A 19,229-nucleotide genomic window follows, 5' to 3' on the forward strand; every position below is an offset into this window, starting at 1 on the left:
AATGGATCTCAGTAAGGGATTAAGGATAGATTTTGATCACACAGGTCACTGTAATTTGCTACATATTACACTAGCAGACAGTGGATAAGAATTTAAAAAATCTCCTCAACACACCAGAGGAAAAGTTGAGCAGCGCTGCTCATCTGATATCTGCAGCCTATCAATTAACATTGTGAACTAATTGATTTCACCCCTTGCAATACAATTTAGAAACATAGCTAGCTTTTAATGATAAACGATGTCACATCTGTCCACAGGATGAGTCTGGTACTGTAGCTCTGTTCATTTCACTCCAATAAACCGGAGCTGCAATACCAGACACAACTCACAGACGTGTGCTGCTCTTTCCGGGAAGAAGCCTCCATGTTTTTTCTAATCCTGGACAATTACTTTAGGGCTGATGCATGCAGAGTTGATTTGAGCAGAGGATTAAAAAGAAATGGAAATTGTATGAAAAGAAAGGGAGGACTAATATTTCATCTTCCTGAATCCACTTCTGACTTTGACTTAAAAAAAAAAACTGTAGTGCCATTTTTCCAAAAATCTTGTGTGCATGACTATGCACTACTTGGAGATCAGCTTCATAAGTAAAACAGTGCCTTGTAAAATAAGAACAGCATATATTCACTTCCCAGACCAGCAATGTTCCAGTGATGTTGTCGCACCGGGGGGCGAGTATACGTTATTTTTATTTTACAAGGAGAACTGTTTTATTTAAGAAGGGGACGTGCAAGTGGTGGACAACACCTTTAAAGAGGTTGTCAACAAATTTAACATTGATGACCTCTTTTTAGGATAGGTCATCAGTGTCTGATCAGTGGAGGTTTGACACCTGGCACCCCCGCCGATCTGCTGCTTTTGGTGTCGGAGGTGACAGGAATTGTTCAGTTTCGGAGCTGCGCGGCTCCATCATCTTATAGTGGCCATATTTTTCACAGCCACCCCCTATTCAGATCAATATTCCGTCAACACAGCTGTGCTGTGCAGCTCTGGAACTGCATACTGCCTCCAGCACTGGGAACAGCTGATCGGCGGAGGTGCTGGGTGTTGCATGCCCGCCATTCAGACATTAATGGCCTATCGCAAGGAAAGGCCAACAATGATAAAGAAGTGGACAATCTCTTTAAGAAGTTTTGTAAATGACTAAAGGTCTACGGACTTCAGCTTTCCTGAACTGCTCTGATAACTCAAGAGTTAGTGTGCAAAAGATTCAACACACCATAATGTTATCAACTGCAATCTAAAATTTCACCAGAACTTTTGGTCAAATATTACAATAGAAGGCTCATCATCTGGACTTTTACGTGAAAATCTATCAGAGCTTGAAGACGATTATGCTCTGATAAATTGTGGGAAAGAGGAAAAAAATAATCTGCAGCAAGATGGATGGTGACTTGTGAGTGAGAGTGATCAGATAAGGTGTTGTTATCTGAACATGCTGGTGTTCCAGTCTAGCTTTTTTAGCGAGCTTGAAAAAAATGCTCGAGTCGCCCGGCTTGTGTTGAGGCTGTCGAACATCCAAGGGTGTTATGGACTGACCTGGTTTGGAGTAGTGATACTGCAGCCACTAGGGGCAGCACTGGCAGGTAGCAAAGTCTGGGATAGCCAAGGAGTCAGTACACAGGAACAGCAATGTCGTTTGAAGGAATAAGCAGGAATCGTAGTCAAGGAAGCTGGAGGTTGTTACCAGGAGCCGCAATGTCGTTTGAAGGAATAGCAGGTGGAAAGCAGCTTGACTAGAGGCAAGTAGCTCAATAATCACGCAAGGAAATGAGAGTAAGGCCAGGTTTAAATAGGGTGTGCAATCAGGATGGGTCAATCAGGAACTCAGGGTGGTAACCAACAGGAAACTCAGGGTGGAGACATCAGCAACAACATAGTATTTGGAAAAGCAAGGAACTGTCCAGTGGGCTGAATATCTCAGAAGGAAGAGCTGCTGTCTGGTGCACAAGAGCTGTTAGGTTCGAATCCTGACAATGAGACATGCAGCGGCGGCGACTCGTACATGTCTTTTGAGCATGCCGAAATACTCGACTAGCACCCGAGCGTGCTTGGATTATTCAAGCACGCTCGCTCATCACTAGTGGTGACGATTACAGAAACTATGGGCCTCCAACACATTCTCATCAATGGAGCTGAGCTGAAATTCTAAACTCAACGGGTGCTGTACTGCTTCTAGAAGAAGGTTTGTAGATATTTCTAGTCATGGACAACCTCTTTAATTAACATGGTCAACAAACTATATGTATGGTGAACATCTACTTTGGTGCAAAGAAAGCATCTAAAGAGGACCTGTCACCAAGTCAAAAATGGTCAGATTTGTCTCTGATTTTATTTCCACTCCCCCCCCCTTCCAACGAGTATACGGTTTGTTTGTTTGTAATCCTATAGTTCCAGGGATATGGTTTTGTTTGTTTTAGTGATTTTCATTTTACCCTTTACAAGAGGGCGTAGCTCACTGGGTAATTATGCAGAACAGCCTAAAGACATGCCCACATAGAATCCAATCAGCCACGCCCTCTTGGAAAAGGCCATAAATTTTAGTACTAGTTTAAAAGGCCCATATCACTGGAACCGTTTGGGGGTTTCAAAAGAACAAAGACTGCAATACTCAGGGGAGCAGAGAGAAAACAGTAATACTAAGAACTGGGCACTTTTGGACTGATGATAGGTCATCTTTTAAAGGAATCTGTCACCAGGTGTTTGCTATCCCATCTGAGAGCATCATAATATAGATAGGGGCAGATACCCTGATTCCAGCCATGTGTGACATACTGGGCTGCTTCCTGTCATTTTCATAAAATTTGTGTTTTCTCTGCTGCTGATCTAGCATTTCTCTGAATGCTGAGCTCTGTATAACTCCACTCACATCACTGAGTGGCAGATTTCTGTGTACACTGTGCATAGGCAGAAAGCTGCCAATCAGTCAGGGGTGATGGGGGAGTTTCCTCCCTCACACCAAAGACATTCTGAAAGGGAATTATCCAATGGGGATAGTGATGATGATGTCTGTGGAATATGTTGGTGCCAAATAAGCAACAGAAATAAATAAATGTTGACCATTTAAATATATAATGTAGATTGTTGCTCAAAGTTCATTCTGATTTCACCATTCGCTATGATGGCGTCGGTATTATTCCTTAGATAATATAATTGTCAAGTGCAACATAAAAGCCGCTACAGTATCTCACTTATCATTCGCAGCTATGCAATTCCAAGAATGTCCCATATTATGAAGAGTTTGACGGCTCAAGATCAGCACGTACTTTACCGCGATGACTCACTACTCAAAAGCCATGAAGAAATTAGTATGTATAGCTATGTGTATGTGCAATATGTGAAAATCCAGATAATCCAGCATAAGGACTGATAATCATCTACACCCCGGTCAGTGGCAAATGCTGAGATGTGTCATAAAAAGATGAGAAGGAAATAACATTTTGCTATGGAAAATCAGTAGCATTCATCCAAAAGGGTTTTTTTTTGGCATAAAGCTCATGTGGATTAGTAGGAGAGTCGCAGCAAATTCTGGAGCAGAACTGTTCAGTTCACCCTTGTTCACACGGGTCAGATATGATACATGCTGTAGAGAAAATTGGTGTAAATTGACCGGGGCTACAGGTTGACATCTTCAGTAAGGCCCAGACTGCGACCCAAAGGGGATAAAAGGTAGCTCCCCATCACTACGAAGGCATGCCTAGGCCATGGGGTGATCCAAAGGGGCTAAAAGGTAGCTCCCCATCACTACGAAGGCATGCCTAGGCCAGGGGGTGATCCAAAGGGGCTAAAAGGTAAGTCCCCGTCACTACAAGGCGTGCCGAGGCCAGGGGGTGATCCAAAGGGGCTAAAAGGTAAGTCCCCGTCACTACAAGGCGTGCCAAGGCCAGGGCTGACCCAAAGGGGCTAAAAGGTAAGTCCCCGTCACTACAAGGCGTGCCGAGGTCAGGGGGTTACCCAAAGGGGATAAAAGGTAGGTCCTCATCACTAGGAAGCGTGCCTAGGTTTTAGTTTATAAAATGCCATTTTGTGGACATGGATATGAAGGTAGTCATTTGTCATGGAGGTAGGGAGCAGGGTTATTGGGGGGCTGATATGAGGAGTGGCGTAAACCTGGCCATTCCTGATTGGTGGAGGGAACTGTGGTATATAGGGCTTTCATGGCAGTGAAGGAGCAGTCCATTGGTGGAGCAGCGTCTCACCCTTTCTCCCTTCATTGTGAGTCTCTGCCATTGGATTGTGGTTTTTCGGCCTTGATGTGGTTGTTCTGTGGCTGCTGTATGTCATGGCAGCTGGCAGGATCTGGTCTTTGGAAAGCCAAAGGGTGGTATAGGGAAAGAGGGGAGGGGACCCATTTGGGAGGGTAAATGGTAAAAAGTACTCAGGGTCCCTACAGGGACAAGGTCTCAGAGGGAAAATTATATGAGGCACCATTCGGCAGGAGGGTCCCTGAATCAGAGAGTTGCGATTGGGGGCAAAGAGGAGTGGCTGATAGCGCTAGGGTTTTATTGGTTGGTTTCCAAAGATCTGTTTCCTTTCCTAAGATGGTTAATGTTATAAAATAAAGGCTACTGTGTCCATTTACCCAAATCCACAGTTGTCTGTCGTTATTGTAAAGGTAGGATGAAAAGGGGTGGAGGAGAGGTAGTTGGATGGTTAAAAAGAGGACAAAAAGGTCATCGTTTCCTCAGTCAAGTGTGTCAATTTATGCCACAGAAATTAACTGCAGATTTCACCCCTTCTCATGGCTGGGTGTCCACAGTTGGGCCCCGGTCATGCTCGGCCCTTATTCACATTGAAGCCATTTTTGACACATGATAAGGTTTTAATACTAGAAATTAGGACCGTCCTGACTGGGTACACCTTGGTGCTGGTGGGATGGCTTTTATGCCCTTTTAATCAAAATCGGAGTTTACTAATCACCCCAAGTTATTTTCAGACACTATTGCTGTTTACTTACAGCAGGGTATATGTTCATTTTGTTTCTATCTTAGATTCATCCTTTGCAAAGAAAGAAGTGAAGTTTGTGTTATGTCTGAGCAGCGCCTTGATTTGGATGATAAAACTAGCGCATCTTTAGAGACTTTTCTCTAACTTTACAGCACTTCTTAGTTTAGGTGCAATGTCGCTCCTTTTTATCTGTCGCTCTCCTGTCAAATGAGCGAAACATCCAATAGATAAGTCTAAAACGTGATGAGACATAATGAGTACCACCCCAAAAAAATTGTAATTGGATTTCATTATAAATTTGGCACTGATTGCCTTCCTCTGTCCATGGGTTGCACTATTACAAACAGCGAAAGTGATTTTTAGCCAAAAAAACATGCAATTAATAAAACAAAATGCCCCACGAGGCTGACCATGTTGCTTAATCATGAGTAATTCTTTCCTATAAACGGTCTCATGAAGATGACTCCGTCATTGTTATATTTTGTGTGCGTGTGTGTATATATATATATATATATATATATATATATATACACATACACACACACAGAGTAATATATATATATACAGTATATATATATATATATATATATATATATATATATATATATATATATGTAAATATATGCCTGTGGCAAGTATAAAATGTACAGAGATTTAATAACTAACTCATTACTAAATGTAAGTATATAGACGAGTAATAACTAAAAATAATACAAATAATAATAATTATGACTTGCTCGTTGCTTTCTGTAATGAAGGCAGTATGGCGGCTTTGATACAAGCACTGATGCCGGAAATATAATGAATATGTAATATAAAGCGATGGTGCTGCTGGATCCCCCCCAATTTGATGCCCATTGTGTGGCCCCGAGCGCTCTTGTCTGCTAACCTCCAGCTCACAAAGAAAAGATGTCCCATTGAACAGATTGGTTAATACTCAGAGGCAACAGATGTCTACTGGAGCCGCAGGAGATCGGCAACTGGTGGTCTGCCCAGCTCCCGAAAACTTTCAATAGGCCAATGCATATGTTGGAATAATAGGGGCATGTGGCACGAGTGCAGCCTTTATGTTAACCCTTCATGCACCTGCCTCTACACCACTCATCTACAAAGACCTTTAAGAGTGCGGCGTGCTCCCAAATACAAATCATAGCCCCCCTGCTGAGAGAGGGTCCATTCATTGGACATCCCATACAAGCAGAACTCCCACTCTGATCCTACCACCCCCTCGACACGTACATATGGAGCAGAGCTGAATTTGTCATTAAAAGCTACAAGGACTCCTGGAAACCCACATTGTATCAGAAATTAGACTGAGGCGTCGGGCAACATTGAGGCATAGTGTAAGTGAATGGGGAAGCATCATGACCTGCTAGGTACCACAAATGCGACATGGAAGTACAAACCAATCCAGAGCATTCCAACTTTTTGTCACTTGTTTGTCACGTTACTTTGCGGGTCGCAATGTGACCCCCTTCACTTGTGCTATGCAGCGTTCTCTGGCCGTGTAGCCACAGCCTTCATGGCCACTCCAGCAGCACTATATATACATGCACAAACATAAAGGGTAACTGCTCATTGCTCAGTCACTACAGGTTGTAGGTGCACCGTCTTAAAGGGGTTGTGCAGTCCAAATCGATAAGTCTGTACTCATACCTCCCAACTTTTGAAGATGGGAAAGAGGGACAAAGTTAGCGGCGCGCAAAGCGCGCCGCGGCAAATTTTAGGCCACGCCTCTGACCACACCCATTCATAATTAGTCACACCCATATCCACGTCCCAACTACACCCATTTAGCACTGCTGATCACACTGTTTCATATACAATAGTTATAAACAAAAAAATATGGCCACACAGTGCTCCATACTGTATAATGACCGCACATGACGCTCCATACTGTATAATGGCTACACATGACGCTCCATACTGTATAATGGCCACACATGATGCTCCATACTGTATAATGGCCGCACATGACGCTCCATACTGTATAATGACCGCACATGATGCTCCATACTGTATAATGACCGCACATGATGCTCCATACTGTATAATGACCGCACATGATGCTCCATACTGTATAATGACCGCACATGATGCCCCATACCGTATAATGGCCGCACATGATGCTCCATACTGTATAATGACTGCACATGATGCTCCAGACCGTATAATGACCACACATGATGCCCCATACTGTATAATGGCCACACATGACGCTCCATACTGTATAATGGCCACACATGATGCTCCATACTGTATAATGACGGCATGCATACCGTATAATGGCCCCACATGATGCTCCATACCGTATAATGGCCGCACATGACGCTCCATACTGTATAATGACCGCACATGATGCTCCATACTGTATAATGGCCGCACATGATGCTCCATACTGTATAATGACCGCACATGATGCTCCATACTGTATAATGGCCGCACATGATGCTCCATACTGTATAATGACCGCACATGATGCTCCGTATTGTATATTGACCGCACATGATGCTGCATACTGTATACTGGCTGCACATGATGCTCCATATTGTATAATGACTGCACATGATGCCCCATACTGTATAATGGCCACACATGACGCTCCATACTGTATAATGACCGCACATGATGCTCCATACTGTATAATGGCCGCACATGATGCTCCATACTGTATAATGACCGCACATGATGCTCCATACTGTATAATGGCCGCACATGATGCTCCATACTGTATAATGACCGCACATGATGCTCCGTATTGTATATTGACCGCACATGATGCTGCATACTGTATACTGGCTGCACATGATGCTCCATATTGTATAATGACTGCACATGATGCTCCATACTGTATAATGGCCGCACATGATGCTCCATACTGTATAATGACCGCACATGATGCTCCATACTGTATAATGACCGCACATGATGCCCCATACTGTATAATTGCCACACATGACGCTCCATACTGTATAATGACCGCACATGATGCCCCATACTGTATAATTGCCACACATGACGCTCCATACTGTATAATGAACACACATGACGCTCCATACTGTATAATGACGGCATGCATACCGTATAATGGCCCCACATGATGCTCCATACCGTATAATGGCCGCACATGACGCTCCATACTGTATAATGACCGCACATGATGCTCCATACTGTATAATGGCCGCACATGATGCTCCATACTGTATAATGACCGCACATGATGCTCCATACTGTATAATGGCCGCACATGATGCTCCATACTGTATAATGACCGCACATGATGCTCCGTATTGTATATTGACCGCACATGATGCTGCATACTGTATACTGGCTGCACATGATGCTCCATATTGTATAATGACTGCACATGATGCTCCATACTGTATAATGGCCGCACATGATGCTCCATACTGTATAATGACCGCACATGATGCTCCATACTGTATAATGACCGCACATGATGCCCCATACTGTATAATTGCCACACATGACGCTCCATACTGTATAATGACCGCACATGATGCCCCATACTGTATAATTGCCACACATGACGCTCCATACTGTATAATGAACACACATGACGCTCCATACTGTATAATGACGGCATGCATACCGTATAATGGCCCCACATGATGCTCCATACCGTATAATGGCCGCACATGACGCTCCATACTGTATAATGACCGCACATGATGCTCCATACTGTATGATGACCACACATGATGCTCCATACTGTATGCTGGGTGCACATGATGCTTCATACTGTATAATGACCACACATGATGCTCCATACTGTATAATGACCGCACATGATGCTGCATACTGTATAATGACCGCACATGATGCTGCATACTGTATAATGACCGCACATGATGCTCCATACTGTATAATGGCCACAGTTCTCCATACTGTATAATGACATACAGGCACGCAGCTCACACACACACGCTCACACACATGCACACGCACACAGCTCACACACACGGCCCACACACACGCAGCACACACACAGCTCACACACGCACGCAGCTCACACACATGCAGCATCACACACACAGTATCACACATACACACGCAGCATCACAAACGCAGCTCACAAACACATGCAGCTTTGACACAAATGCATCACATACGCAGCCTTCACACACACACCCATCACACACACACGCAGTCATCACACACACACACGCAGTCATCACACACACACACGCAGCCATCACACACACACACACACGCAGCCATCACACACACACACGCAGCCATCACACACACACACCCAGCCATCACACACACGCAGCCATCACACACACACACCCAGCCATCACACACACACACCCAGCCATCACACACACACACACCCAGCCATCACACACACACCCAGCCATCACACACACACCCAGCCATCACACACACACCCAGCCATCACACACACACACACACCCACAGCCAGGTTGGCACTAGGAGGGTGCTGGCTGGCACTGTTAGATGTGTTACAGTGCTACCTGTGGATGGAGAGGTGCATGGACACACTGCACTATCTGGTTTGCAGGCTTCTCCCTGCCGCCCCTTATCCGCCATACACAATGCATGCCGGTGTGTGCCGGTAATGATGACCGCCTCCCTCCCCCTCACACGCCGCTGCCGCCTCCGAGTGACACAAGGACCAGACTCTGCGCCTCAGCATCGGGTACCACAGATTCCCGCGCATGCGCGTTGCGGTGCGTGGTGGGGGAGACACCAGGCTGGAGTCGGCGCCGCGCACGCAGCTGGTCCCTCCTTCCCCGATCTCCTGGCCCAGATTTACTAAACAAAGGCTGCAGAGTGTGATCATGCCGGCCGCTTACGTCACTGACCCCGCCCGGAGTGCGGGACTAGTCCTAATCGTCTCTACGTCCCGGAAGTGGGCGGGGCTTCACCGGCGGCCGCAAATTCGGGATTTTAAATGCCCGAAGCGGGACAGCGGGACCCCGGTGCCAAAGCGGGACTGTCCCGCTGAAATCGGGACGGTTGGGAGGTATGCTGTACTCAGTATATAAGAGTTATACATACTCCTGGCCAGTGTGCGCCGCCTTGCTTCCATACACTTGTGTGGAGAAAGCACAAGCTCTCTAGTTGCCCACTGCGCTGGAATATGTATAACTCATATATAACCTCCGGGTCCCAGGTCTGATACTGGCAAATCCTCACAGAACACAGTGCGTGCACTGGGGGGGGATTCAAAAATCAATTTGGACAGGACGACTGTCTTAATGGTATACAGCCAGGAAACGCCGGGGTCACACTTGTGAGTGCAATGCGAGAAACTCTCTGGCCTCAATACCCGGCACTGCCGCCGGCGGTTCAGAACAGAGCGTTCAGCTGCATAGAAAAATACATGCAGCTGCAAACTTCGGTCCCGTGTGCCAGTGGTAGTGCCGGGTATTGAGGCCAGAGTTTCTCTAATTGCACTCGCAAGTGTGACCCCGGCCTTATACAGCACTAGTATTTTTGTTTATTTATTTTACTCACTTATATAACACCATTAATTCCATACTGCATTACAAAGATTATCAGAGAACCAAGAGGAAACCCAGCAAACATGAGGAGGAAATACAAACTCCTTACAGGTGTTGTCCTTGGTGGGATTTGAACCCAGGACTCCAGCGCTGTAGTGCTAACCACTGAGCCACCATGCTAATATATCATTACAGCCTAAAGCATGCTACATTGCCCCAATGCACTTTCCATCATGCAAAAGTGAATATACTACTGGAAGACCTTGACCACTGAGCTTGCAATCTATGCATCAGCAAGTTGTGAGATTCATCCTCAAATTAACAACATTACAACTTAAAATATGCAGATAGTGAGAGTTCGGTTCTATCAATGTGTTAGAAAAGTTCTCCTTGCTATTTTTATCTTATCCAGATGCAATTCTAGTAAAGTTTCTTCCAGCTTTTATGTGTCAATTAAGCCCTCTGCTAAGAAAAGCCCTTAACAGTCAACAGATTCAGCACCTGTTCTGGTATCCATGTCCGCCTGAATAGGGAAGATTCAACACCTGCTCCGTTTTCCATGTCCTCCTGTTAGAGTATGTGCACACGCTGCGGATTTTGCTGCGGATCCACAGCGGATTTGACGCTGCGGATCCGCAGCAGTTTTCCATGCGGTGTACAGTACAATGTTAACCTATGGAAAATAAAAACCGCAGTGCACATGCTGCGAAAAAATTTGGGCGGAACCGCTGCGGAAAAAAAGAAGTAGCATGTCACTTCTTTGTGCGGATTCCGCAGCGGTTTTCAACAAGCACCAATAGGAAAGTGCAGTTGAAAACCCGCAGAGGAATCCGCAGAAGAAACCGCGTGAAAATCCGCAGTGAAAACCGCAGTGGTTTTGCACTGCGGATTTTCAAAATCCGCTGCGGAAAAATCCGCAACAGAATCCCCAACGTGTGCACATACCCTTAGAGGTAAACTCAGCACCTGTTCTGGGATCCATGTCCTCCTGTATGGGGAAGATTCAGCACCTGCTCTGACATCCATGTCCTCCCTGTTAAGGGAAGTATCAGCACCAGCTCTGGGATCCATGTCCCCCCACTATGGGAAGATTCAGCACCTGCTCTGGGATCCATGTCCTCCTGTACGCAGAAGATTCAGCACATGCTCCGAGATCCATGTCCACCAGTATGGGGAAGTTTCAGCGTCTGCTCTGGGATCCATGTCCTCCCTGTATGGTGAAGATTCAGCACCTGTTCTGGGATCCATGTCCTCCTGAATGGGGAAGATTCAGCACCTGTTCTGAGATCCATGTCCTCCCTGTATGGTGAAAATGCAGCACCTGCTCTGGGATCCATGTCCTCCTTTATGTACTGTAGAAGATTCAGAATCTGCTCTGAGATCAATGTCCTCCCTACATGGTTTAGATTCAGCACTTGCTCTGGGATCCATGTCCTCCTTGTATGGAGAAGATTCAGCATCTGCTCAGAGATCCATGTCCTCCCTCAATGGGGAAGATTCAGCACCTGCTCTGGAATCCATACTCTCCTGAATGGGAAAGATTCAGCATCTGCTCTGTCCTCCTGTCTGGGGAAGATTTAGCACCTGCTCTGAGATCCATGTCCTTTTTGTATGGGGAAGATTCATCACCTGCTCTGGGATCCATGTCCTTCTTGTATGGAGAAGATTCAGCATCTGCTTGGAGATCCATGTCCTCCCTCAAAGGGGAAGATTCAGCACCTGCTCTGGGATACATGCTCTCCTGTATGGGAAAGATTCAGCATATGCTCTGTCCTGTCTGGGGGAAGATTCAGCACCTGCTCTCAGATCCATGTCCACTTTGTATGGGGAAGATTCATGACCTGCTCTATGCTTCATTTCCTTCCTGTTTGGGAAAGTTTCAGAACCTGCTGTGAGATTCATGTCCTCCCCGTATGGAGAAGATTCAGCACATGCTCTGAGATCCATGTCCACCTGTATGGAGAAGATTCAGCACCTGCTCTGAGATCCATGTCCTCCCTATATGGTTTAGATTCAGTACTTGCTCTGGGATATATGTCCTCCTTGTATGGAGAAGATTCAGCACCTGTGCAGAGATCCATGCTCTCCTGTCTGGGGAAGATTCAGCACCTGCTCTGAGATCCATGTCCTCTTTGTATGGGGAAGATTCATCATCTGCGTTTTAATTCATTTCCTCCCTGTTTGGGAAAGTTTCAGAACCTGCTGTGGGATTCATGTCCTCCTTGTATGGGGTAGATTCAGCACCTTTTCTGGGATCCATGTCCTCCCTGTGTAGGGAATATTCAGCACCTGCTCTGAGATACATGTCCTCCATGTATGGGGAAAATTCAGCTCCTGCTCTGGGATCCATGTCCTCCATGTATGGAGAAGATTCAACACCTGCTCTGGGATCCATGCCCTCCCTGTATGGGGAAGATTCAGCACCTGCTCTGTTATCCATGTCCTCCTGTATGGTGAACATTCAGCACCTGTTCTGAGATCCATGTCCTCCCTGTATGGTGAAAATTCAGCACCTGCTCTGGTATCCATGTCCTCCTTTATGCAGAAGATTCAGCACATGCTCTGAGATCCATGTCCACCTGTATGGGGAAGATTCATCACCTGCTCTGAGATCCATGTATGTAAAAGATTCAGCACCTGCTCTGGGATCCATGTCCTCCTTATATGGAGAAGATTCAGCATCTGCTTGGAGATCCATGTCCTCCCTCAAAGGGGAAGATTCAGCACCTGCTCTGGGATACATGTTCTCCTGTATGGGAAAGATTCAGCATATGCTCTGTCCTCCTGTCTGGAGAAGATTCAGCACCTGCTCTGAGATCGATGTCCTCTTTGTATAAGGAAGATTCATCACCTGCTCTATGATTCATTTCCTTCCTGTTTGGGAAAGTTTCAGAACCTTCTCTGGGATTCATGTCCTCCCTGTATGGAGAAGATTCAGCACCCGCTCTGAGATCCATGTCCACCTGTATGGAGAAGATTCAGCACCTGCTCTAAGATCCATGTCCTCCCTAAATGGTTTAGATTCAGTACTTGCTCTGGGATACATGTCGTCCTTGTATGGAGAAGATTCAGCACCTGCTTGGAGATCCATGTCCTCTCTCAATGGAGAAGATTCAGCACCTGCCTTGGGATCCATGTCCTCTTTGTATGGGGAAGATTCATCACCTGCTTTATAATTAATTTCCTCCCTGTTTGGGAAAGTTTCAAAACCTGCTCTGGGATCCATGTCCTCCATGTATGGGAAAGATTCAGCAACTGCTCTGGGATCCATGTCCTCTATGTGTGGAGATTCAGCACCTGCTCTGGGATCCATGCCCTCCCTGTATGAGGAAGATTCAGCACCTGCTCTGGGATCTACAGTATGTCCTCCTGAATGGGGAAGATTCAGCACCTGCTCTGTTATCCATGTCCTCCTGTATGAACATTCAGCACCTGTTCTGAGATTCATGTCCTCCCTCAATGGAGAAGATTCAGTACCTGCTCTGGAATCCATACTCTCCTGAATGGGAAATGTTCAACATCTGCTCTGTCCTCCTGTCTGGGGAAGATTCATCACCTGCTCTGAGATCCATGTATGGAGAAGATTCAGCACCTGCTCTGGGATCCATGCCCTCCTTGTATGGAGAAGATTCAGCACCTGCTCTGAGATCGATGGCCTCTTTGTATGGGGAAGATTCATCACCTGCTCTATGATTAATTTCCTTCCTGTTTGGGAAAGTTTCAGCACATGCTCTGGGATTCATGTCCTCCCTGTATGGAGAAGATTCAGCATCTGCTCTGAGATCCATGTCCACCTGTATGGACAAGATTCAGCACCTGCTCTGAGATCCATGTCCTCCCTACATGGTTTAGATTCAGTACTTGCTCTGGGATACATGTCCTCCTTGTATGGAGAAGATTCAGCACCTGCCTTGGGATCCATGTCCTCTTTGTATGGGGAAGATTCATCACCTGCTTTATAATTAATTTCCTCCCTGTTTGGGAAAGTTTCAGAACCTGCTCTGGGATTCATTTCCTCCATGTATGGGAAAGATTCAGCAACTGCTCTGGGATCCATGTCCTCCATGTATGGAGATTCAGCACCTGCTCTGGGATCCATGTCCTCCTGTATGAACATTCAGCACCTGTTCTGAGATTCATGTCCTCCCTCAATTGAGAAGATTCAGTACCTGCTCTGGAATCCATACTCTCCTGAATGGGAAATATTCAACATCTGCTCTGTCCTCCTGTCTGGGGAAGATTTAGCACCTGCTCTGAGATCCATGTCCTTTTTGTATGGGGAATTTTCATCACCTGCTCTAAGATCCATGTATGGAGAAGATTCAGCACCTGCTTGGAGATCCATGTCCTCCCTCAAAGGGGAAGATTCAGCATCTGCTCTGGGATCCATGCTCTCCTGTTTGGGAAAGATTCAGCATATGCTCTGCCCTCCTTGTATGGAGAAGATTCAGCACATGCTCTGAGATCGATGGCCTCTTTGTATGGGGAAGATTCATCACCTGTTCTATGATTAATTTCCTTCCTGTTTGGGAAAGTTTCAGAACCTCCTCTGGGATTCATGTCCTCCCTGTATGGAGAAGATTCAGCACATGCTCTGAGATCCATGTCCACCTGTATGGAGAAGATTCAGCACATGCTCTGGGATCCATGTCCTCCTTGTATGGAGAAGATTCAGCACCTGCTCGGAGATCCATGTCCTCCCTCAAAGGGGAAGATTTAGCACCTTCTCTGGGATCCATGCTCTCCTGTATGGAAAAGATTCAGCATACGCTCTGTCCTCCTGTCTGGGGAAGATTCAGCACCTGCTCTGAGATCCATGCCCTCTTTGTATGGGGAAGACTCATCACCTGCTCTGGGATTCATGTCCTCCCTGTTTGGGGTAAATTCAGCACCTGTTCTGAGATCCATGTCCTCCATGTATGGGGAAGATTCAGCACCTGTTCTGGGATCCATGTCCTCCCTGTGTAGGGAATATTCAGCACCTGCTCTGAGATCCATGTCCTCCATGTATGGGGAAGATTCAGCACCTGTTCTGGGATCCATGTCCTCCCTGTGTAGGGAATATTCAGCACCTGTTCTGAGATCCATGTCCTCCATGTATGGGGAAGATTCAGCACCTGTTCTGGGATCCATGTCCTCCCTGTGTAGGGAATATTCAGCACCTGCTCTGAGATCCATGCCCTCCCTGTATGGGGAGGATTCAGCACCTGCTCTGGGATCCATGCCCTCCCTGTATGGGGAGGATTCAGCAACTGCTCTGGGATCCATGCCCTCCCTGTATGGGGAGGATTCAGCACCTGCTCTGGGATCCATGCCCTCCATGTATGGAGAAGATTTAGCACCTACTCTGGGATCCATGTCCTCCCTATATGGGGAAGATTCAGCACCTGCTCTGGGATCCATGTTCTCCCTGTATGGGGAGGATTCAGCACCTGCTCTGGGATCCATGTCCTCCATGTATGGAGAAGATTTAGCACCTGTTCTGGGATCCATGTCCTCCCTGTATGGAGAAGATTCAGCACCTGCTCTGGGATCCATGTCCTCCCTGTATGGAGAAGATTCAGCACCTGTTCTGGGATCCATGTCCTCCTGTATGGTAAAGATTCAGCACCTGTTCTGGGATCCATGTCCTCCTGTATGGGGAAGATTAAGAACCTGCTCTGAGATCCATGTCCTCCCTGCATAGTGAATATCCAGCACCTTGACCAATTATAGCAGCAAGTAAACATAGCAATAAATGCCTTACAATACACAACTACATCATGCAGGAAGGAGGAGGCTGGCCATAAATACCAGTAGGCTAGTTTCACACTAGCGTTAACTGCATTACGTCGCAAATCCGTTTTTTGCCGAAAAAACGGATGCGTCAAAAAAAGTGAAAAACGTATGCAACGCATACAGCATTTCGACGGATCCGTCGCAAATCCGCTAAACGTTTCCGTCGAAAATACTGGATGCGTTGCATACGTTGCATCCGTTTTTACCATCCGTTGCATCCGTTTTTACGACGGATCCGTTTTTAAAATGGGAGGCTCCCAAATTTGATTGGCTACTGGAAAATATGGAAAACTATATAGTTACTGTTTTTACAGCCCATCTTTGAGGGTTTTAGTTTTGTGGCAGCGATGGAAGGTGTTCTTGTGAGGATTGCACTTAAATACGTGGCACTTAAATACGTGATACGTGGCACTGAAATACGTGGCACTGAAATACGTGGCACTGAAATACGTGGCACTTAAATACGTGGCACTTAAATACGTGGCACTTATATACGTGGCACTTATATACGTGGCACTTAAATACGTGGCACTTAAATACGTGGCACTTATATACGTGGCACTTATATACGTGGCACTTATATACGTGGCACTTAAATACGTGGCACTTAAATACGTGGCACTTATATACGTGGCACTTAAATACGTGGCACTTAAATACGTGCCACGTATATAAGTGCCACGTATTTAAGTGCCACGTATTTCAGTGCCACGTATTTAAGTGCCACGTATTTAAGTGCCACGTATTTAAGTGCCACGTATATAAGTGCCACGTATTTAAGTGCCACGTATTTAAGTGCCACGTATTTCAGTGCCACGTATTTAAGTGCCACGTATTTAAGTGCCACGTATATACGTGGCCATATATGTGGGGTTGAAGGCCCAGGCCAGGTTTATATAGATTTGGGGGTGTCTGGCCATTTGGCAACAAAATCCAGCTTCTGAGCATGCTCAGTGTAAAAAAACGTATTGCAGCGCTGCATTGCGTCGTACGACGTGTCCCGACGCATCCGTCGCTCATAGGCTTCCATTGTAGCCAACGACGCATGCCGCAGGATGCGTCGCGACACGTTTTTTAGGCGGAGACAAAAAACGCTACAAGCAACGTTTTTTGCCGACGACGTATCGCCAAATTTCGACGCATCCGTCGTAAAACGTACACGACGTATGTCAATCCGTCGCAATACGTCGCCAATACAAGTCTATGGGGAAAAAACGCATCCAGCAAAAACTTTTGCTGGATGCGTTTTTTCGGAAAAAAGACGTTTTGAGACGTAATGCAGTTAACGCTAGTGTGAAAGTAGCCTAAGAATGGAAAATGCATCCGTAGGATTTTATCAGATTTCGTTATACAGTGATACATGCAGAGATAATGTTGCAAATTTGACTGTAGTGCTAAGTTTCCCTGCAGTGCTAACCACTCTCCGATCAGATTGCAGCTACAGTTTTTGCATCCTTGTAACGCAATTAAGATAAGGATCAATTCAGATGGAACGGTGCGACTGTAGCTGCACACTGTTTTACAATGGTTCAGGAGCTAGCAAAGGTAAAGCTCTTTAAGGGCTTATCCACACAAAGCAAATTTTTCAACCGTTTTTGCAGAACGATATCCTGTATTACAGTAATACCATGCGACAAATGTTACGTGGTTTGTGGCCATGCAGCGAGAACGACACCGAATAAATCCTATGGCTACACGGCTCCTTTAGCCACGACTTAGGTTACACAGCCAAAGATCGCTCTGTACCACTGCAACGTAGTTCAAGGTATTGCAATAGCAATAGCGGCAAGCCAGTTGCAAATAAAGACTAGTGGTGACACTTTGCACCTTGCTTGCTGCGGCCCTGCGGGTCGCAATGTTCCTCTTTTAATTTGCATTATGGCATATAAAGCTTTTTTTTTTGCCATGTGACCTGTGGTGTGGCCAAAGTTGCCGAGTATCCCAAGCCTAAAGCAGAAGATTGTAACCATACAATACATACCCCGATGAGTTAGACCAAATGACAAACTCAGCTCTGCTACATCCAAATGAGAAAAAAAATAAAATCCATAAAATCCAGCAATTGTAATAATCCACCGTGTACTCACTTTAGCTGGTGAACACACAGACATTGGTTTCCAGAGAGGTTTTTAGCAGCAAAGTCCTTAACACAGTGCCAGCACCCGGATCACAGGCAGAGTGAACAATGAAGAAGGGAACAGATGGGAAAGGAGTGAATCTGCTGAACCTATTACTGAGTAGACATGCAGCCAATGAGGGACCAGCAGGCACACAATGACTGGCCAGGCAGATGCAAAGCAAAAAAAATCCTCCCTAGCTCTATGTCAGGTTTGGAGGCTTCTAAGTTGATTTCATTCCCAGGGTCTGCCCCCGGGCAGCATGTGCATTAACGAGGGGCGTGCTGCAACAATGGCCTATACAAAGGAGGCAGCAAGGCAGCTGCTCTCTGGGAGTTGGAGTCATTAGCAAACAAGCTGCCAACAAAAAGCACCTGGCTCTGGATGGGCCTCACGTTCCCGCATTGTTTCCGAAACCACGAAACAAAGGAAGAAATTATTTGGTGGCAAAATTTTATTATTTCTAGGGACGGACTAAGGGCGATGTTCATACGGAGGCTGCGCTAGTTATATCCTGTTCTAAAATAAGTGTGGAAAACAAAAACTTCAGTCATTAGCAGGGTGATAATGGGGAAGTAGTGAGAGGAAGGGTGTGAATGGCGTGTCCTGTAGTGTCTCGGCGGTGTAACATATACAGAGACAATAATCGTGTATCAGATTATTTATGACCCTATACATTTTTGAACATTTTCTCTGCTTTTAAAAACTTTGCATGATTCTCCATGAGACGTAATTTACATCGCATCTGTGTTTACATTTATGATTCTTTCTAAACGCCACAAAAATACCCCTGCCTGAGATATTGATTTTAAAGGGTGTTTCCATTACTTTTATATGATGACTGATACTTAGCATAGATTATCAATATAATATTGATAAATGTCTGCCACCT

General features: G+C 45.8%; 1 protein-coding gene across 2 annotated transcripts in view; it reads right to left on the bottom strand.

The window, feature by feature from the left end:
• The window catches only part of ZC3H12C (zinc finger CCCH-type containing 12C), a 188,344-nt gene that overhangs the window by 58,135 nt on the left and 110,980 nt on the right, over window positions 1-19,229 (bottom strand). The window contains exon 1 of one of the 2 annotated variants that reach the window (XM_077299829.1): window positions 18,308-18,487. The exons of the other annotated variant lie outside the window; for it this stretch is intronic. Within the exon in view, the coding sequence (XP_077155944.1) occupies window positions 18,308-18,331 (24 nt within the window). The 5' untranslated portion in view covers window positions 18,332-18,487. Of the gene's footprint in view, window positions 1-18,307; window positions 18,488-19,229 lie in introns of those variants that run through there. 2 annotated transcript variants of the gene reach the window in all.

This window comes from Ranitomeya variabilis, chromosome 3 (assembly GCF_051348905.1).
Source record: "Ranitomeya variabilis isolate aRanVar5 chromosome 3, aRanVar5.hap1, whole genome shotgun sequence".
NCBI lineage: Eukaryota > Metazoa > Chordata > Amphibia > Anura > Dendrobatidae > Ranitomeya > Ranitomeya variabilis.